General features: G+C 44.8%; 1 protein-coding gene across 1 annotated transcript in view; it reads left to right on the top strand.

Annotated features, from left to right (window-relative positions):
- CROCC2 (ciliary rootlet coiled-coil, rootletin family member 2) overlaps nt 1–20,693 on the top strand; it is a 468,757-nt gene continuing 448,064 nt past the window's right edge. Inside the window, exon 1 of the mRNA XM_063915774.1 lies at nt 1–809. Within this exon, the coding sequence (XP_063771844.1) occupies nt 762–809 (48 nt within the window). The 5' untranslated portion in view covers nt 1–761. The remainder of the gene's footprint in view (nt 810–20,693) is intronic.

The raw sequence follows: 20,693 nt of genomic DNA, 5'->3' as shown, positions 1-20,693 counted from the left end.
AAAAATCCCTTTTGTATTTCTTGTCTAGAGTAACCCCCTCCCGCAGCACCTGGGGATTGTTACCAGCTTGATTAGAGCAGTTTTCCACAATTTATTGCAGGCTGTCTGTTTCATCTGCACTTTCTGAAGGGAGCCCTACCTGCATGCACCTGCCACGGTATGCATGGTATTCATAAAGTGCTTTTATGAGGTGTGTGTAGTGGATGTTATAATGGTAAGGGGGCAATGGAATATGCACAATATGAACTGTACTTAATGCAAAAAAAAAAAAAAGTTTGACATTATTAAACAACGGTGTAACACTTTTTGTATTGAATGAGGACTGTAAGAATGCAAGCAGTGCGCTAGCCAAGTAGAATCAATATCTATTCACATCACATGGCAGAGTACATGGCGTTTATTCAGGAGCAATCAGGTGCATCGTATGGGCAGGTTGTGTAAGAACGTAACGTTACTTTCCCTTCACTCTCATCTCCCTCTTTCTCCCCGCACTTTCCCGCACTAACTCAACCAATTCTATAGCCACGCTCCCAGCCGCCGTCACCCAGGTTACCACCAAACCACGCCCCTAACAGCAAATCTCCGCTAGACCACCGGTCTGCCGCCGCGCTTTGTTACCAAGGCAACGGCCTGGGCCTCAGCGTCCGCTATTACCATGGAAACGGCAAAACCAGGCTCCTTGGGCCAAAACGGCAGCTCAGAGCGTGGTGCAGCGGAGTGCAGTGCAGGGCACGGGATAACGGCGGAGACAGAGCAACGTCATGGCGAGCGAGGAGGGAGCACAGATGAAGCTGGAGACTGTCATACAGGTAACACTGAGCCAAGTACATACTCCGGCTGCAGTGCGCTGATATGCCAGAGTCCTACATCTCCATCCTCCTCTCTCTCTCTCTCTCTCTCTCTCTCTCTCTCTCTCTCTCTCTCTCGTAAAAGTACAGAACATGGGCTACACAATTGAGAAAGAGAGAGATACAATATAAATATGGTAGAGGTTTACATTTGTTTGTTTATATTGTGAGTTTATTTAGGTTTGTGTAATTAGTATATATATATATTTAATGAGTTGGGATCGGGTGACCGGCGTTTGGGATTCTGCCCGCCAGATTGCTGGTGGGGGGCGAATGCAGCGAAGCCGCTTGCGGGCTCGGCGGCTCGCTATGCTCGCCACAGTTTCTATTCCCACTATATGGGTGTCGTGGACACCCATGAGTGGGAATAGTCCCTGTTAGTCAGCATGACGACTGTTGGGATTTCCAGCGGCTGGGATTCTGCCGTCGGTATACTGACCGGCGGGATCCCAACTGCCGGTAACATGATTACATCCCATATATATATATATATATATATATATATATATAAAAAATATGGGGAGTCCCACACTCTCACCCAGCGCAGGTAACGGCTGGGGTGCCAAATCAAAGTCTGATCCAATCACTGGGTCAAACTCATAGTACAGTACAGTGTTTCTCCACATTAACCGTGGGGAAAGATAGCACTCTCCAGACTTGTTATAATATTATGCAAAAAAGTCATTTATTCACAAAAACTTGGTTCCATGGGTTTCTTCATGTCACAAGCAGGGTATATAACAAAAAGGCTCACCAACGTTTCGGTCCTGAATTGGACCTTTCTCAAGGTATTAGCCAGTCTCTTAAAGCAAGATCAGGAAAACAGCAGCATCAATGTCAACATCACAAGCAGGATCCTGGTTCCTGCTTGTGATGTTGACATTGATGCTGCTGTTTTTGTGAATAAATGACTTTTTTGCATAATATTATAACAAGTCTGGAGAGTGCTATCTTTCCCCACGGTTAATGTGGAGAAACACTGTACTATATATATATATATATATATATATATATATATATATATATACTGTATATAGTACCTTGCAAAAGTCTTGGGCAGGCGTGGAAAAAATGCTGCAAAGTTAGAAGTGTTGCTATTTTATTTTTAGCAATTAACAAAATGCAAAGTAAATGAACAGAAGAGAAATCTTGAATCAAATCAGTATTTGGTGTGACCGTCCTTTGCCTGCAAAACAGCATCAATTATTCTAGGTACACTTGCACAGTTTTTGAAGAAACTCAAACATCTTGCAGAAATAACCACAAATCAGTGGATGTAGGCTTGCTCATATCCTTCTGTTTCTTAATGTAATCCCAGGCAGAATAAATTTAAAGCCAGTCAGATGCCTACCGGATGGTTCTGCATGATGGATACGTACCTGCCTGTATTTTTCAGCATTGAGGAAACCATTAATCCTGACCAAATCCCCAACTCCATTTGCTAAAATGCAGCTCCAAACCTAAAGGGACCTCCACCATGCTTCACTGTTGCCTGCAGACACTTATTATTGTACCGCGCACCAACCCTTCGGCGAACAACCTGCCTTCTGTTACAGCCAAATATTTAATATTTTGATTCATCAGTCCAGAGCACCTGCTGCCATTTTTCTGCACCTCAGTTCCTATGTTTTTGTGCAAAGTTGAGTGGCTTGGCCTTGTTTCCACGTCGAAGATATGGCTTTTTGGCTGCAATTCTTCTTTGAAGACCACTTCTGGCCAGGCTTCTCTGAACAATAGATGGATATACCTGGGTCCCACTGGTTTCAGCTGATGGCACTGCTGGACATTTTCCGATTTCTAAGGGAAATAAGCATGATGTGTCTTTCATGTGATGCAGTAAGTTTCCTTGACTGACCACTGCATCTATGGTCCTCAACGTTGCCCGCTTCTTTGTGCTGAGTAATACAGGCAGGTACTTATCCATCATGCAATACCATCAGGGAGGCATCTGATTAACTCCAAATTTATTCTGCAGCAGGACAACTGCCTCAAACATCCAGCCAATGTCATTAAGAACTATCTTCAACGTAAAGAAGAATAAGGAATCCTGGAAGTGATGATATGTCCCCCCACAGAGCCCTGATCTCAATATCATCAAGTTTGTCTAGGACTACATGAAGAGACAGAAGGATTTGAGCAAGCCTACATCCACTGTGGTTAGTTCTCCAAGATGATTGGCATAACCTCACTGCCGATTTTCTTCAAAAACTGTGTGCAAGTGTACAGTACTTAGAATTGATGCTGTTTTGAAGGCAAAGGACGGTCACACCAAATACTGATTTGATTTAGATTTCTCTTCTGTACATTCACTTTGCATTTTGATAATTGATAAAAATAAACTATTAATACCTCTATTTTTGAAAGCATTCTCAGTTTGCAGGATTTTCTCCACACCTGCCTAAAACTTTGGCACAGTACTGTGTGCATATATATCTATCTATCGATCTATCTATATACACAGTGTGTGTGTATATATATATATATGTATATTTTTATATATAGATATACTACTCGTATATCTGCACACGCACACACCATATTTGCCTACCTTACTGGAACCAACGTCCAGGAGGCTCCCGAAAATCGGTTGGCACTCCTGGCACCCCGGAAAGGCAGGCAAGGCTCCCGCATACTGCTGCAACCTCCCGTTCACCCCCTCGGCTGCGCACAATAGAGTACAAGAGGGTGGGCCGATGATGGGATTCGCTGTGAATCCTGTCATCGTATCCCTGCTCCCACCCATTACATACTGCCTAATTTCTTGGCACTTTAGAATGGGGGTGGGCCACGATGATGCAATTGTGCAGCCACGCCCCCGGAAAGCCCACCTGGATGGTGGCCACGCCCCCTTTGTGCCAACGAGCTGCTCCCTACTGGAGAAGGGGGCAGCCAAGTTGGTAAGTATGTCACACACACACACACACACACACACACACACACACACACACACACACACACACACACACACACACACACAGCCGACCATAGGCATAGGAAAACTAGGCAATTGCCTAGGGCATTTGATATGCCTAGAGGCATCAGCAGCTTCTGCTGATTAAAATGATATGCAGCATGTCTATATTCTGTGTGTAGCATTTCATATGCAGATACAGCCACAGTCTCACACAGTATATAGGCATGCTGCATATCATTTTAATCAGCAGGAGCTGCTTGTGCATCCTAGTCACATAGCAATGCAAATAAGATGCATTTTCATAAAAAAGGTGCCCGACGTTAGCATTGAGGCAAGATTTATGAGGACACATCTGTATCCAAGTAGAGGCAGAGGTCACAGTGTTAGTGGCAGTATGAGTGCTGTGTGCATGTGAGTGGGTTGGTTGTGCAGTAGTGTTCGGAATATGTGTAAGGAGCATTATGTGTGTCATGTAAAAATTATTTAATAATGTGCAACATATGTGTAGGGGGCACTGTCATTATGTGTATAACAGCATTAATAATGTGCGGCATATGTGTAAGGGACATTATGTGTAAAAGGGCATTAATAAAGGTTGTCATAATGTGTAAGGTGCAGTATGTTTATAAGGACATTAATAATGTGTCTCATATGTGTAAGGGGCATTACTGTGTGGAATTATGTGTATAAATGCATTACTAATGTGTGGCATTATGTGTATAAGGTGCTCTACTATGTGGCATTGCATATATAAGGGGCACTACTGTGTCATCTAATGTGAATAAAGAGCAATAGGGTGTGGTGTAATGTGAATAAGGAGCAATTCAGTGTGATGTAATGTGAATAAGGGGCTCTACTGTGAGGAGTAACGTATATAAGGTAAAGTGATACTACTGTGGGATGTAATATGAATTATGGACACTATCGCATGATCAAATGTGAATAAAGTTGCAGTACTGTGTGGCGTAATTTGAATTGGGGTTACTATTGTGTGGCCATGCCCCTTGCCAGCAAAAACACACCCCTTTTTGGTCTGTGCTCTAAATGTGTGAACTGTTCCTATTTAAAATATAGGGGGTACAAACACCAAAATAAGGACTGTTATGGGTATGGGGTGATGGTGCTGGGAAAGAGGTGCAAGGTCAGAGGCAGAACCAGCGATGGTGCTAGGGGGCACCAGTCAAAATCTTGCCTAGGGCATCCTATTGGTCAGGGCTGGCTCTACACACACACACACACACACACACACACACACACACGTATCTAGCATTCACTGTACTAGAAGATATCTTCACCCTGTTTCCTTCTAGTCCCATTAGTGTATCAGCAGCAGCATACCTCCCACCTGTCCCGCTTTTGAAGCAGCGTGTATCCCTTAGGACTTCTCAGTTAGAGCTTTACAAGAAGCAGTTGAAATACATCCTTTCATTCCACAATGAAAAAACACTAATTTGTTATTATTAATAATCGTATTACAAGCAGTAATAATACCCAGCAGTGGGACTGTAGCGCCGACCACACTGTGCATGGGGGAGCACTTAGCACATGTAAACATATATGTTGTGCTGTACGATGTAAGATATGTGCTGGCTGGTTATCCCGGGGATTGGCAGCGCTGTGTGTATTAGGCGCCGTGCGTCAGCGGGACTCAGCATTAGGCTTCACTCTCCTTCTAAGCCCGGTCCAGACTACTGTAAGACTAGCCAATGGCAGTCTGGGGGCGGACTTAGAAGGAGAGTGACTCCTAATGCTGAGTCCCGGTGCTGCACGGCGCCTAATACACACAGCGCTGCCGATCCCCAGGATAACCAGCCAGCCAGGGGATGCAGCTGCCGCTGATAATAACACCAGATCCACATATTACTCCCATACTTTGGGCTCTCTGTATGTACGTACGTACCCGTACGTACGGTATCAAGTAAAAATGTTGACATTCAGAATGTCGACACCTGAATATCAACAGTCTACATGTATTTTAGGTCGACATCCAATATGTCGACATTCAGAAATGGTGTTAACATGCTAACTGTTGTCCTTCTGAATGCTGACTTCTTATACCACACAGATATCCAGTATGGTCGACCACAGAATGCTGACAGGTTCTGTTTGTCAACAGTCCAAATGTCGATATTCACAAATGTCACATGGTTAAAATGTAATATGTCAATATCAGAATGTCAACATACATTCTTTTGATTCTTTTTAGGGGTAGGGTTAGGCTTAGGCTTAGTCTAAAATAAGCAAAACTATGTCAGCAGTCTGGTGTCTGCATTTTATTTGTCGACATTACGAACATGTTTACATTTTAACCATGTCCACATTATTGAATGTCGGCACATTGGTTGTTGACCTAATGTCCACGTTGACATTCTGACTGCTGACAATCATTTCCTTTATAATAAATGTATCTGTTATTATTAATACTAGTAATAATAATATGAACAATAATAATAAGTTACACACTGTCAAGTTCTATATTATTAGTAATAATAATAATAATAATAATAATTATTATTATTATTATTATTATTATTGTTATTATTATAATATTACACATAATCAAAACAGAAAAAAATATTTTTATATGATTTCATTTATATTTGAAATACAAATCTTTATTGTATCTGTTCAGAACCTACTGCCTGTTAATTCTGAAACCCCCCCTGGCAGGGCAGACGCTGATGGGAATAAGAGACCATGAATAAACACTAATACCCCTTTCAGATTGAAATGCTGGATCGCACCAGGGATTTTGTAGACGGCTCTAACCCCATACCTCCCAACATCGTCCATAGGAAAATAGGGACACTGCCGCAAAGGAGGGCTTGGTCTCGGTAAAAGGAGGTGTAGCTTCCCAGGAATACCCGCAATCGCGAGCCACGCCGCCATTTTCATCACAGTGGGGGCATCGCGCAGAGCAGCAGCTTAATAGCCTCCAAACTGCTCTCCCCCAGACAACAGAGATAGAAGGAGCGATTCAATTGTTCTGGTCATATGAATGGGCACTTGATGTAGCAATTTAAATTTTGCTCCATTCGGATACCTATAGCCATGGGGGACACATTTCTTCTCGCAGCTTCCTGAGGTGTGAGAAGAAATGTGTGCAAAGTCTGATGTGTGGGCGCCCAAACGGCGATTTTGGGTGTCCTAACCACTTATTTAGACAGGTTTAGCCGCTTTGCGCAGCTAAACCCGGTGCTTTTAGGTGTGTCAATACTAATGGGCGACTGAATGGAGAAACAATTGAATTACTCTGTTGGGCGCCTAGTCGTATAGACACCCAGTGGGGGGCACGCAGAGCAGTTAAATCACCCCCAGAGAGAATTGCATTCAGTGTAGAAGTAAAAGGACTTTTAATGGGCAGTTTGTCAGTATTGGAAAACAGAGGCATTTCCAGGAACAAATCTTGAAGATCTTGCACTTGAAAAGGACTATATGTTTGTTGTTTATTTATTTATTTTTCATTATAAAACTTTCTAACTTTAGTTAGATGTTGGGAGGTATGGGATTAGAGCCGTCTACAAAATATTGGGATGTATGGGGTTAGAGCCGTCTACAAAATGTTGGGATGTATGGGGTTAGAGCCGTCTACAAAATCCCTGGTGCGATCCAGCATTTCAATCTGAAAGTGGTATTAGTGTTTATTCATTGTCTCTTATTCCCATCAGCGTCTGCCCTGCCAGGGGGGGTTTCAGAATTAACAGGCAGTAGGTTCTGGACAGATACAATAAAGATTTGTATTTCAAATATAAATGAAATCATATAAAAATATTTTTTTCTATTTTGATTATGTGCAATATTATAATAATAATAATAATAATAATAATAATAATTAATAATATAGAACTTGACAGTGTGTAACTTATTATTATTGTTCATATTATTATTATTACTAGTATTAATAATAACAGATACATTTATTATAAAGGAAATGATTGTCAGCAGTCAGAATGTCAACATGGAGATTAGGTCAACAATGATTGAGGTATGTTCAGAGAAAGCACTTGAACTAATGGTTTACTTTGTAAAGGTTATTATTTCAATATTACAATAGGTGAAAAATAATTTTTAATAAGACCCTTTTTTATTTTTTAAACATGAATTTTTATGAAAGATGTTCATGAGCATATAACTCACTAAGGGGGAGGGATACAGAAAGAAGAAAAGAAGGGATGGGGAACAAGGGAAGATGTGGTACACAGGATCACATTGTTTAAATGAATATTAAGATTAACATGGGCCCTCATTCCGAGTTGTTCGCTCGCTAGCTGCTTTTAGCAGCCGTGCAAACGCTAAGCCGCCGCCCTCTGGGAGTTTATCTTAGCTTAGCAGAAGTGCGAACGAAAGGATCGCAGAACTACTCCAAAATATTTTTGTGCAGTTTCTGAGTAGCTCTAGACCTACTCCTAGCTTGCGATCACTTCAGACTATTTAGTTCCTGTTTTGACGTCACAAACACGGCCTGCGTTCTCCCAGCTACTCCCCCGTTTTCTCTGGCACGCCTGCGTTTGTATCTGACACGCCTGCGTTTTTCAGCACACTCCCTGAAAACGGTCAGTTACCACCCAGAAACGCCCCATTCCTGTCAATCACTCAGCGGTTAGCAGTGCGACTGAAAAGCGTCGCTAGACATTGTGTGAAACTGCATCGGCTTTTGTGAAAGTACGTCGCACGCGCGCACTGCGCCCCATACGCATGCGCAGAAGTGCCGCTTTTTTACTTAATCGCTGCGCTGCGAACAACGGCAGCTAGCGATCAACTCGGAATGACCCCCATTGTGTCTTATGTTGAATTGCTATAATTGTCCAATTACCATCAGCTATAGTTTGTTAACAATTTCCAGCTAGCTGCAGAAAACATATACAGACAAAAACATAAAAAATACATCATACAGGTACCCAGATTATAGTAAATCATCGTTCAGAACTGAGGACCGTGAGGCGGTTTCTTCCTTTGATTTCTGTAGTTGCTCCATTGGAACCATCAAAGTAAAGGGCAGGAGGCTGAGGAGTAATACACTGCTTCAGCCGTTTCTAACTCATAATGAGAGTGAACCGCATTCTCTATAGCACAGGTTCTCAAAGTCGGTCCTCAGGACCCCACACGGTTCATGTTTTGCAGGTCACCTGTAGATTTTTAAAATGTGACATTTGGTGATACACAGTGCAGCTGCCAGGTGACATGGAAAACGTGAACCGTGTGGGGTTCTGAGGACCGAGTTTGAGAACCACTGCTCTATAGCCTCCAATGTCGGGATTACAGGTGTGCTACAATTTCGTGCTAATAGTATTTTAGTGGAGATGGGTATATGATTCATAATATACCTGTCGGTAGCTGAAATGTTCCCACAATATATGTGTAGTAAGACCAATTTTGGATGGGGAGTTCTATGAAATCCCAATACCCTGCAGACCAGAGAAAACATGGGTATGCACAAAAAATGTGCAGTAAAGTTCCCACAATTGCGCCAACATTTATGAGAAATGGTTGCTTTCATTGAATGTAATCGAATTGGAGTAAAATAAAGCCTATGAAGGAGTTTATAAAATGCTTCTTTAACCGTAAGCATGATTGGAATACTGTGGTCCATTTCTTTTCTGAAAAGGAACATCCAAGGTCCGCTTCCCATTTAATCTGAAATGTGTATGTCTGTTGGGTCTGAGAAGTAGTCATTAAGTTATACCATATAGGTATTCCTCCTCTGCTTTCTTATTTCTCTGACGTCCTAAGTGGATGCTGGGGACTCCGTCAGGACCATGGGGATTAGCGGCTCCGCAGGAGACAGGGCACAAAACTAAAGCTTTAGGATCAGGTGGTGTGTACTGGCTCCTCCCCCTATGACCCTCCTCCAAGCCTCAGTTAGGTTTTTGTGCCCGTCCGAGCAGGGTGCAATCTAGGTGGCTCTCTTAAGGAGCTGCTTAGAAAAAGTTTTTAGGTTTCTTATTTTCAGTGAGTCCTGCTGGCAACAGGCTCACTGCATCGAGGGACTTAGGGGAGAGAAGTTCAACTCACCTGCGTGCAGGATGGATTGGCTTCTTAGGCTACTGGACACCATTAGCTCCAGAGGGAGTCGGAACACAGGTCTCACCCTGGGGTTCGTCCCGGAGCCGCGCCGCCGACCCCCCTTGCAGATGCTGAAGATTGAAGGTCCAGAAACCGGCGGCAGAAGGCTTTTCAGTCTTCATGAAGGTAGCGCACAGCACTGCAGCTGTGCGCCATTGTTGTCACACACTTCACACCAACGGTCACGGAGGGTGCAGGGCGTTGCTGGGGGCGCCCTGGGCAGCAATGTATAATACCTTATTCTGGCTAAAAATACATCACATATAGCCCCTGGAGGCTATATGGATGTATTTAACCCCTGCCAGGTCTCAGAAAAACGGGAGAAGAAGCCCGCCAAAAAGGGGGCGGGGCCTATTCTCCTCAGCACACAGCGCCATTTTCCCTCACAGAAAGGCTGGTGGGAAGGCTCCCAGGCTCTCCCCTGCACTGCACTACAGAAACAGGGTTAAAACAGAGAGGGGGGGCACTTATTTGGCGATATGTATATATATATTAAAATGCTATAAGGGAAAAACACTTATATAAAGGTTGTCCCTGTATAATATAGCGTTTTTGGTGTGTGCTGGCAAACTCTCCCTCTGTCTCCCCAAAGGGCTAGTGGGGTCCTGTCCTCTATCAGAGCATTCCCTGTGTGTGTGCTGTGTGTCGGTACTTGTGTGTCGACATGTATGAGGACGATGTTGGTGAGGAGGCGGAGCAATTGCCGGTAATGGTGATGTCACTCTCTAGGGAGTCGACACCGGAATGGATGGCTTATTTAAGGAATTACGTGATAATGTCAACACGCTGCAAGGTCGGTTGACGACATGAGACGGCCGGCAAACCAATTAGTACCTGTCCAGGCGTCTAAAACACCGTCAGGGGCGTTAAAACGTCCTTTTACCTCAGTCGGTCGACACAGACACAGACACGGACACTGACTCCAGTGTCGACGGTGAAGAAACAAACGTATTTTCCTTTAGGGCCACACGTTACTTGTTAAGGGCAATGAAGGAGATGTTACATATTTCTGATACTACAAGTACCACAAAAAAGGGTATTATGTGGAGTGTGAAAAAAACTACATGTGGTTTTTCCTGAATCAGATAAATTAAATGAAGTGTGTGATGATGCGTGGGTTTCCCCCGATAGAAAATTATTGGCGGTATACCCTTTCCCGCCAGAAGTTATGGCGCGTTGGGAAACACACCTTAGGGTGGATAAGGCGCTCACACGCTTATAAAAACAAGTGGCGTTACCGTCTCCAGATACGGACGCCCTCAAGGAGCCAACTGATAGGAGGTTGGAAAATATCCTAAAAAGTATATACACACATACTGGTGTTATACTGCGACCAGCGATCGCCTCAGCCTGGATGGGCAGCGCTGGGGTGGCTTGGTCGGATTCCCTGACTGGAAATATTGATACCCTTGACAGGGACAGTATTTTATTGACTATAGAGCATTTAAAAGTTGCATTTCTATATATGCGAAACTCTGGCATCAAGAGTAAGTGCGATGTCCATATCTGCCAGACGATGTTTATGGACACGACAGTGGTCAGGTGATGCAGATTCCAAACGGCACATGGAAGTATTGCCGTATAAAGGGGAGGAGTTATTTGGGGTCGGTCCATCGGACCTGGTGGCCACGGCAACAGCTAGAAAATCCACCTTTTTTACCCCAAGTCACATCTCTGCAGAAAAAGACATAGGCCCTCATTCCGAGTTGATCGGTCGCAAGGCGAATTTAGCAGAGTTACACACGCTAAGCCGCCGCCTACTGGGAGTGAATCTTAGCTTCTTAAAATTGCGACCGATGTATTCGCAATATTGCGATTACTAACTACTTAGCAGTTTCAGAGTAGCTCCAGACTTACTCTGCCTGTGCGATCAGTTCAGTGCTTGTCGTTCCTGGTTGACATCACAAACACACCCAGCGTTCGGCCAGGCACTCCCACCGTTTCTCCGGCCACTCCTGCGTTTTTTCCGGAAACGGTAGCGTTTTCAGCCACACGCCCCTGAAACGCCGTGTTTCCGCCCAGTAACACCCATTTCCTGTCAATCACATTACGTTCGCCGGAGCGATGAAAAAGCCGTGAGTAAAATTACTTTCTACATAGCAAAGTTACTTGGCGCAGTCGCAGTGCGAACATTGCGCATGCGTACTAAGCGGATTTTCATTGCGATGCGATGAAAAATACCGAGCGAACGACTCGGAATGAGGGCCATAGTCTTTTCAGCCTCAGTCCTTTCGTCCCCATAATATCTGCCCAGGGATAGAGGTAAGGGAAGAAGACTGCAGCAGGCAGCCCATTCCCAGGAACAGAAGCCTTCCACCGCTTCTGCCAAGTCCTCAGCATGACGCTGGGGCCGTACAAACAGGTGCGGTGGGGGGTCGTCTCAAGAGTTTTCAGCACGCAGTGGGCTCACTCGCAAGTGGACCCCTGGATCCTACAAGTAGTATCCCAGGGGTACAGATTGGAAATTCGAGACGTCTCCCCCTCGCAGGTTCCTGAAGTTTGCTTTACCAACGTCTACCTCCGACAGGGAGGCAGTATTGGAAACAATTCACAAGCTGTATTCCCAGCAGGTGATAATCAAAGTACCCCTCCTACAACAAGTAAAGGGGTATTATTCCACACTATATTGTGGTACTGAAGCCAGACGGCTCGGTGAGACCTATTCTAAATGGAGTCACTCAGAGCAGTGATAGCGAACCAGGAAGTAGGGGACTATATGGTGTCCCTGGACATCAAGGATGCTTACCTCCATGTCCAAATTTGCCCTTCTCACAAAGGGTACCTCAGGTTCGTGGTACAAAACTGTCACTATCAGTTTCAGACGCTGCCGTTTGGATTGTCCACGGCACCCCGGGTCTTTACCAAGGTAATGGCCGAAATGATGATTCTTCTTCAAAGAAAAGGCGTCTTAATTATCCCTTACTTGGACGATCTCCTGATAAGGGCAAGGTCCAGAGAACAGTTGGAGGTCTGAGTAGCACTATCTCAAGTAGTTCTACGACAGCACGGGTGGATTCTAAATATTCCAAAATCGCAGCTGTCTCCGATGACACGTCTGCTGTCCCTAGGGATGATTCTGGACACAGTCCAGAAAAAGGTGTTTCTCCCGGAGGAGAAAGCCAGGGAGTTATCCGAGCTAGTCAGGAACCTCCAAAAACCAGGAAAAGTGTCAGTGCATCATTGCACAAGGGTCCTGGGAAAAATGGTGGCTTCTTACGAAGCGATTCCATTCGGCAGATTCCACGCAAGAACTTTTCAGTGGGATCTGCTGGACAAATGGTCCGGATCGCATCTTCAGATGCATCAGCGGATAACCATGTCTCCAAGGACAAGGGTGTCTCTTCTGTGGTGGTGGCTGCAGAGTGCTCATCTACTAAAGTGCCACAGTTATGCATTCAGGACTGGGTCCTGGTGACCACGGATTCCAGCTTGAAAGGCTGGGGAGCAGTCACACAAGGAAAAAATTTCCAGGGAGTGTGATCAAGTCTGGGGACTTTCTCTCCGCATAAATATACTGGAGCTAAGAGCAATTTACAATGCTCTAAGCTTAGCAAGACCTCTGCTTCAAGGTCAGCCGGTATTGATCCAGTGGGACAACATCACGGCAGTCGCCCACGTAAACAGACAGGGCGGCACAAGAAGCAGGAGGACAATGGCAGAAACTGCAAGGATTCTTCGCTGGGCGGAAAATCATGTGATAGCACTGTCAGCAGTTTTCATTCCGGGAGTGGACAACTGGGAAGCAGACTTCCTCAGCACGACCTCCACCCGGGAGAGTGGGGACTTCATCGAGAAGTTGTTTCCACATGATTGTGCACCGTTGGGAAAGACCAAAGGTGGACATGATGGCGTCCCGCCTGAACAAAAAACTGGACAGGTATTGCGCCAGGTCAAGAGACCCTCAGGAAATAGCTGTGGACGTTCTGGTAACACCATTGGTGTACCAGTCGGTGTATGTGTTCCCTCCTCTGCTTCTCATACCAAAGGTACTGAGAATTATAAGACGTAGAGGAGTAAGAACTATACTCGTGGCTCCGGATGGGCCAAGAAGGACTTGGTACCCGGAACTTCATGAGATGCTCACAGAGGACTCAGGGCCTCTGCCGATAAGAAGGGACTTGCTTCAGCAAGTACCATGTCTGTTCCAAGACTTACCGCGGGTGCGTTTGACGGCATGGCGGTTGAACGCCGGATCCTAAGGGAAAAAAGGCATTCCGGAAGAGGTCATTCCTACCCTGGTCAAAGCCAGGAAGGAGGTGACCGCACAACATTATCACCACATGTGGCGAAAATATGTTGCGTGGTGTGAGGCCAGGAAGGCCCCACGAAGAAATTTCAACTCGGTCGATTCCTGCATTTCCTGCAAACAGGAGTGTCTATGGGCCTCAAATTGGGGTCCATTAAGGTTCAAATTTCGGCCCTGTCGATTTTCTTCCAGAAAGAATTGGCTTCAGTTCCTGAAGTCCAGAAATTTGACAAGGGAGTACTGCATATACAACCCCCTTTTGTGCCTCCAGTGGCACTGTGGGATCTCAACGTAGTCCTGGGATTCCTCAAATCACGTTGGTTTAAACCGCTCAAATCTGTGGATTTGAAATATCTCACATGGAAAGTGACCATGATGTTGGCCCTGGCCTCGGCCAGGCGAGTGTCAGAATTGGCAGCTTTGTCTCACAAAAGCCCATATCTGATTGTCCATTCGGACAGGGCAGAGCTGCGGACTCGTCCCCAGTTTCTCCCTAAGGTGGTGTCAGCGTTTCATCTGAACCAGCTTATTGTGGTACCTGCGGCTACTAGAGACTTGGAGGACTCCAAGTTGCTAGATGTTGTCAGGGCCCTGAAAATATAGATTTCCAGGACGGCTGGAGTCAGGAAAACTGACTTGCTGATATCCTGTATGCACCCAAAAAACTGGGTGCTCTTGCTTCTAAGCAGACGATTGCTAGTTGAATGTGTAGTACAATTCAGCTTGCACATTCTGTGGCAGGACTGCCACAGCCAAAATATATAAATGCCCATTCCACAAGGAAGGTGGGCTCATCTTGGGCGACTGCCCGAGGGGTCTCGGCTTTACAACTTTGCCGAGCTGCTACTTGGTCAGGGGCACACCCTGGCTGAGGAGGACCTGGAGTTCTCTCACTCAGTGCTGCAGTGTCATCCGCACTCTCCCGCCCGTTTGGGAGCTTTGGTATAATCCCCATGGTCCTGACGGAGTCCCCAGCATCCACTTAGGACGTCAGAGAAAATAAGATTTTACTTACCGATAAATCTATTTCTCGTAGTCCGTAGTGGATGCTGGGCGCCCATCCCAAGTGCGGATTGTCTGCAATACTTGTACATAGTTATTGTTACAAAAAAATCGGGTTGTTATTGTTGTGAGCCGTCTGTTCAGAGGCTCCTACGTTTGTCATACTGTTAACTGGGTTTAGATCACAAGTTATACGGTGTGATTGGTGTGGCTGGTATGAGTCTTACCCGGGATTCAATATCCTTCCTTATTGTGTACGCTCGTCCGGGCACAGTATCCTAACTGAGGCTTGGAGGAGGGTCATAGGGGGAGGAGCCAGTACACACCACCTGATCCTAAAGCTTTAGTTTTGTGCCCTGTCTCCTGCGGAGCCGCTAATCCCCATGGTCCTGACGGAGTCCCCAGCATCCACTACGGACTACGAGAAATAGATTTATCGGTAAGTAAAATCTTATTTTTTTTATAACAAATCTCGAATATATTTGGGTATAGGAAGAACCATATGAGGAGGGGCGGGGGGTGTTTTGCGTCCACCAGTGTCTAATTTGAAGGAATTTTAAAATACCTTTATGCAAAATACCGAATTGGTAATGTATCTTGTTAAATGGAAAAAGATTTCCTGTCCCATTAATCTCGTTAAAAGTCAGAATACCCCTTAAATACATTCATCAAGCTTCAAATCTGGTATAAGACTCGCTAAACCCATTAATTTTGCAGAGGGGAGGATGAAATTATCTAATCTGCATACCATCTCCAACCATGTTTTCCGGGTAGCTTGTACTATGCAAGATTTATTAGTAGCTACAGTTGCAAGAAGAAGTATGTGAACCCTTTGGAATTTCCTGGATTTGTGCATAAATTGGTCATAAAATGTGTTCTGATCTTCATCTAAGTCACAACAATAAACAAACACAGTCTGCTGAAACTAATACCACACAAACAATTATATGTTCTCGAGTTTTTATTGAACACACCATGTAAACATTCACAGTGCAGGGTGTGATTTAATAACTGGTTGACCCTCCTTTGGCAGCAATGTCCTCAACCAAACGTTTCCTATAGTTGCCTATCAGACCTGCACAACGGTCAGGGGGAATTTTGGACCATTCCTCTTTACATAACTGTTTCAGTTCAGCATTATTCTTGGGTTGTCTGGTGTGAATCGCTCTTTTGAGGTCATGCCACAGCATCTCTATCGGGTAGAGGTCAGGACTCTGACTGGGCCACTCCAGAAGGCGTATTTTCTTCTGTTGAAGCCATTCTGTTGTTGATCTACTTCTATGCTTTGGGTCGTTGTCCTGTTGCATCACCCATCTTCTGTTGAGCTTCAATTGGTGGACAGATGGCCTTAAGTTTTCCTGCAAAATGTCTTGATAAACTTGGGAATTAATTTCCGTTGATGATAGCAATCTGTCCAGGCCCTGAGGCAGCAAAGCAGCCCCAAACCATGATGCCCCCTCCACCATACTTCACAGTTGGGATGAGGTTTTGATGTTGGTGTGCTGTGCCTTTTTTTCTCTGTGCTCCTTCCAAACAACTCAACTATGGTTTCATCTGTCCACAGAATATTTTGCCAGTAGTGCTGTGGAACATTCAGGTGCTCTTTTGCAAACTTCAAACGTGCAGCAATGGGTTTTTTTGGACAGCAGTGGCTTCCTTCGCAGTATCCTCCCATGAACTCCATTCTTGTTCAGTGTTTTACGTATGGTAGATTCGTCAACAGAGATGTTAGCATGTGCCAGAGATTTCTGTAAGTCTTTAGCTGACGCTCTAGGATTCTTCTTCACCTCATTGAGCATTCTGCGCTGTGCTCTTGCAGTCATCTTTACAGGACGCCCACTCCTAGGGAGAGTAGCAACAGTGCTGAACTTTCTCCATTCATAGACAATTTGTCTTACCGTGGACTGATGAACATCAAGGCTTTTAGAGATACTTTTGTAACCCTTTCCAGCTTTATGCAAATCAACAATTCTTAATCGTATGTCTTCTGAGAGATCTTTTCTGCGAGGCATGATTCACATCAAGCAATGCTTCTTCAGAATTGCAAACTCAAAACCGGTGTGTGTTTTTTATAGGGCAGGGCAGCTTTAACCAACACCTCCAATCTCATCTCATTGATTGGACTCCAGGTTGGCTGACTCCGGACTCAAATTGGCTCTTGGAGAAGTCTTTAGCCTAGGGGTTCACATACTTTGTCCACCCTGCACTGTGAATGTTTACATGGTGTGTTCAATAAAAACATGAGAACATATAATTGTTTGTGTGGTATTAGTTTCAGCATACTGTGTTTGTCTATTGTTGTGACTTAGATGAAGATCAGAACACATTTTATGACCAATTTATGCATACATCCAGGAAATTCCAAAGGGTTCACATACTTTATCTTGCAACTGTAGTTTGACTTCATTTGTCAGCAACCACAGAAGGTCAGATAATGGTATCAGGTACACCATGTCTCTTTCCAAACAGACCCATGGCTTGGGGTTATCCTTATTAAACCAAGCTCCGATCTGAGCCAGTATACATGCAGATTGATATAAATATAAGTCCGGGTAAGCCAAACCTCCTTCTGCTTTGGGAAGAGATATCATAATAAGACCCTTCTAAATAACTGGAGGGAAGGTTTACAGATCCGCTGATAATTGTCAGCTTGGACTGATGGATTTCAAAGGGCAATATTAATTAATGCTAATAAGCAAGGATTAGCATTAATTACTGTTGCACTTTGAAATCCATTGGTCAAAGCAGCCAATCACTGTTGGCTTCACAAATCTGACTAATAGTAAATCTACCCACCCATGTATCTCTTGTCTACCCTACTATGAAGGCTATAGGTGGGCCCAGGACAGATGCCCTTATTGTTTCTTTAAAAAAAAATGTTCCTGTCACTATGCATTTAATTGTAGAAACATTTGGCAATGTGTTCATTTCATATATTCATGATACCTCATATCCAGTGTTATTCTTTAAGATTAGATACTGTAGTTAAGCTCACAGTGCCAACTTGGAGGGGGGGTGGGGGTTAGTGAGAGAGTACCAATCAGAATCCACAATCATAGACGTTGTGACTTCTGATTGGTATAGCTAATCGCACCTACTTCTGCTTGCCATGTAAAAATACTGAACAGAAATGTTCACCAAGTTAGGTAGTAGGCAGCTTCAATAAAAGAAATCATTATTAGATCTTGAAATGTTCTATGGCCCTCATTCCGAGTTGATCGCTCGCAAGGCGATTTTAGCAGAGTTACACACGCTAAGCCGCCGCCTACTGGGTGTGAATCTTAGCTTCTTAAAATTGCGACCGATGTATTCGCAATATTGCGATTACAAACTACTTAGCAGTTTCAGAGTAGCTTCAGACTTACTCGGCATCTGCGATCAGTTCAGTGCTTGTCGTTCCTGGTTTGACGTCATAAACACACCCAGCGTTCGCCCAGACACTCCTCCGTTTCTCCGGCCACTCCTGCGTTTTTTCCGGAAACGGTAGCGTTTTTAACCACACGCCCCTGAAACGCCGTGTTTCCGCCCAGTAACACCCATTTCCTGTCAATCACATTACGATCGCCGGAGCGAAGAAAAAGCCGTGAGTAAAAATACTATCTTCATTGTTAAATTACTTGGCGCAGTCGCAGTGCGAATATTGCGCATGCGTACTAAGCGGAATTTCACTGCGATGCGATGAAATATACCGAGCGAACGACTCGGAATGAGGGCCTATATACAAGGTACCAGTGAGCACCACTTAGAGAATTTTATTAACCAAAATTGATACTCTAATTCCAAATAATTTCACTAGATACTGACAACATGTTTTTTAGAGGGATCAATAATCCCTATTCTAATACACGGCTGAGTCACATTTTTATGACCACCAGCTAATAGCCAGAGTAACCCCATCAGAGGCCCATACGCAGCAGGGTTCGCTGAACTGTCGTTTTAGATGCACGTCTTGTAGCCCCCAGGTTTTAGACGGAGAGCTGCTCCACGGTATCATGTCAGTCAGCCATCACACACCTTTGTAGCCGACATTCAGCTCTCATATCAATTAAACGTGGTGCTCCGGAGTTTCCACGTCGGTTATTCGCAATGATGCCATTTGTGTAGTCACGATACACCTTCACCACGGCAGCACACGAACAGTTCACAAACTGCGCTGTTTCAGAAATACTGCCACCCTTGGCCCGAAAGCCGATAATTATACCTTTTTGCAGCTCGGATAAATCGACCCTTTTACCCATGACAGCAACAAGTGATATGTGTGCAGACGGCCTATCGCACACCTTGTATACCTACCAAGCCAGCGCACGACACTTGATGTACTTCAGGGGTTATGCGCTGCCGACGTCAGATGTAGGAGGTGGCCATAATAATGTGACTTGACCGTGTAGCTATTCAAGCAGCTCACAGACAATGTGTCAGGAGTGTTCAGCAGAAGCACTTGTAAAAGGAACCAAAACTAGTTTCTTTAATGCATCAAATAAGGACTTTTCTTGTCAACTTCCTAACTGTAAGAAACTGCTTGCTGAATATTTCTCCTCCCTGTCCTCTTTAGCCAGCTCATATATCAAACACAGGCCTGGCAATAGGGAGATTCTGGCAGCAAAGTAGATTGGCCGTCATAAAGGTAAATAAACATTAGCATTACTGGACTAAACAGCTAGAATTAAATATAGATATACTGACTAAAACCAGAATAGATCACTTTAATAGGCCCCCATTACCGGCTTATTTATACTTCTTCTAAAAATATATAACAATTTTTTATTATTGTACTTAAATGAATTTACTAGAATGTCTGTTCATTTCTCACCTCCCCGCTGCTGGCAGCATCTCCATATTGCCAGCAGAACTCGCTGACCCTGTGGCAATTGATACTGAAACACTATAACATATCTGGCCTATTCATTGTCAATTATGGGCCCATTACAGATGTGGAAACTGTAGTTACATGTTTCAGTCACGGGTCCATTCATTATTAGGGTCTGTCTACTATTCAGCAAACCCTGAAAACTGAGAGTTTCTCAGGTTTGCCTGCCCTCTAACAGCGTTGTTTCCAGGAGACACCCTAATTCCTAAGGTTCTTCCGCAGTGTACTGCATTGTGACATTTTCCTGCAACGATTGGCTTCGGTCACTGTGTTGATAGAGTCTCCAGGGGCAGCCTGCACTCCTCAGAGTCAGATAGTGATATCAGCAGGGCTCCAATCAGGTGTCACACCTGTCCATTAAGTCACGCGCCTTTTATGGCTGTGGCACTACACACACATATTAATATTAATGGATAATAAAACAGGTTGGGTATGTTATCCCGGTAGTTGGTATGCTGGCGGTCACATGACCAACAGCGGCATCCTGACACTGATTATCCCGACACTGACGATCCTGAGTATTCTACCACTCGCCCATCCCCTACCCTAACCTAACTCTTCTGGGGTGGAGACTGTGGCTAACCCTTCGGGGGTGGAGACTGTGGCTAACCCTCGGGGGTGGCGGCTACGGCTAACCCTCATGGGGTGGCGGCTACGGCTAACCCTCAGGGGGTGGCGGCTACGGCTAACCCTCAGGGGGTGGCGGCTACGGCTAACCCTCAGGGGGTGGCGGCTATGGCTAACCCTTGGGGG

The sequence above is a fragment of the Pseudophryne corroboree genome, chromosome 4, assembly GCF_028390025.1.
Source record: "Pseudophryne corroboree isolate aPseCor3 chromosome 4, aPseCor3.hap2, whole genome shotgun sequence".
NCBI classification, from domain to species: domain Eukaryota; kingdom Metazoa; phylum Chordata; class Amphibia; order Anura; family Myobatrachidae; genus Pseudophryne; species Pseudophryne corroboree.
This window is presented reverse-complemented; position numbering and strand designations above follow the sequence as displayed.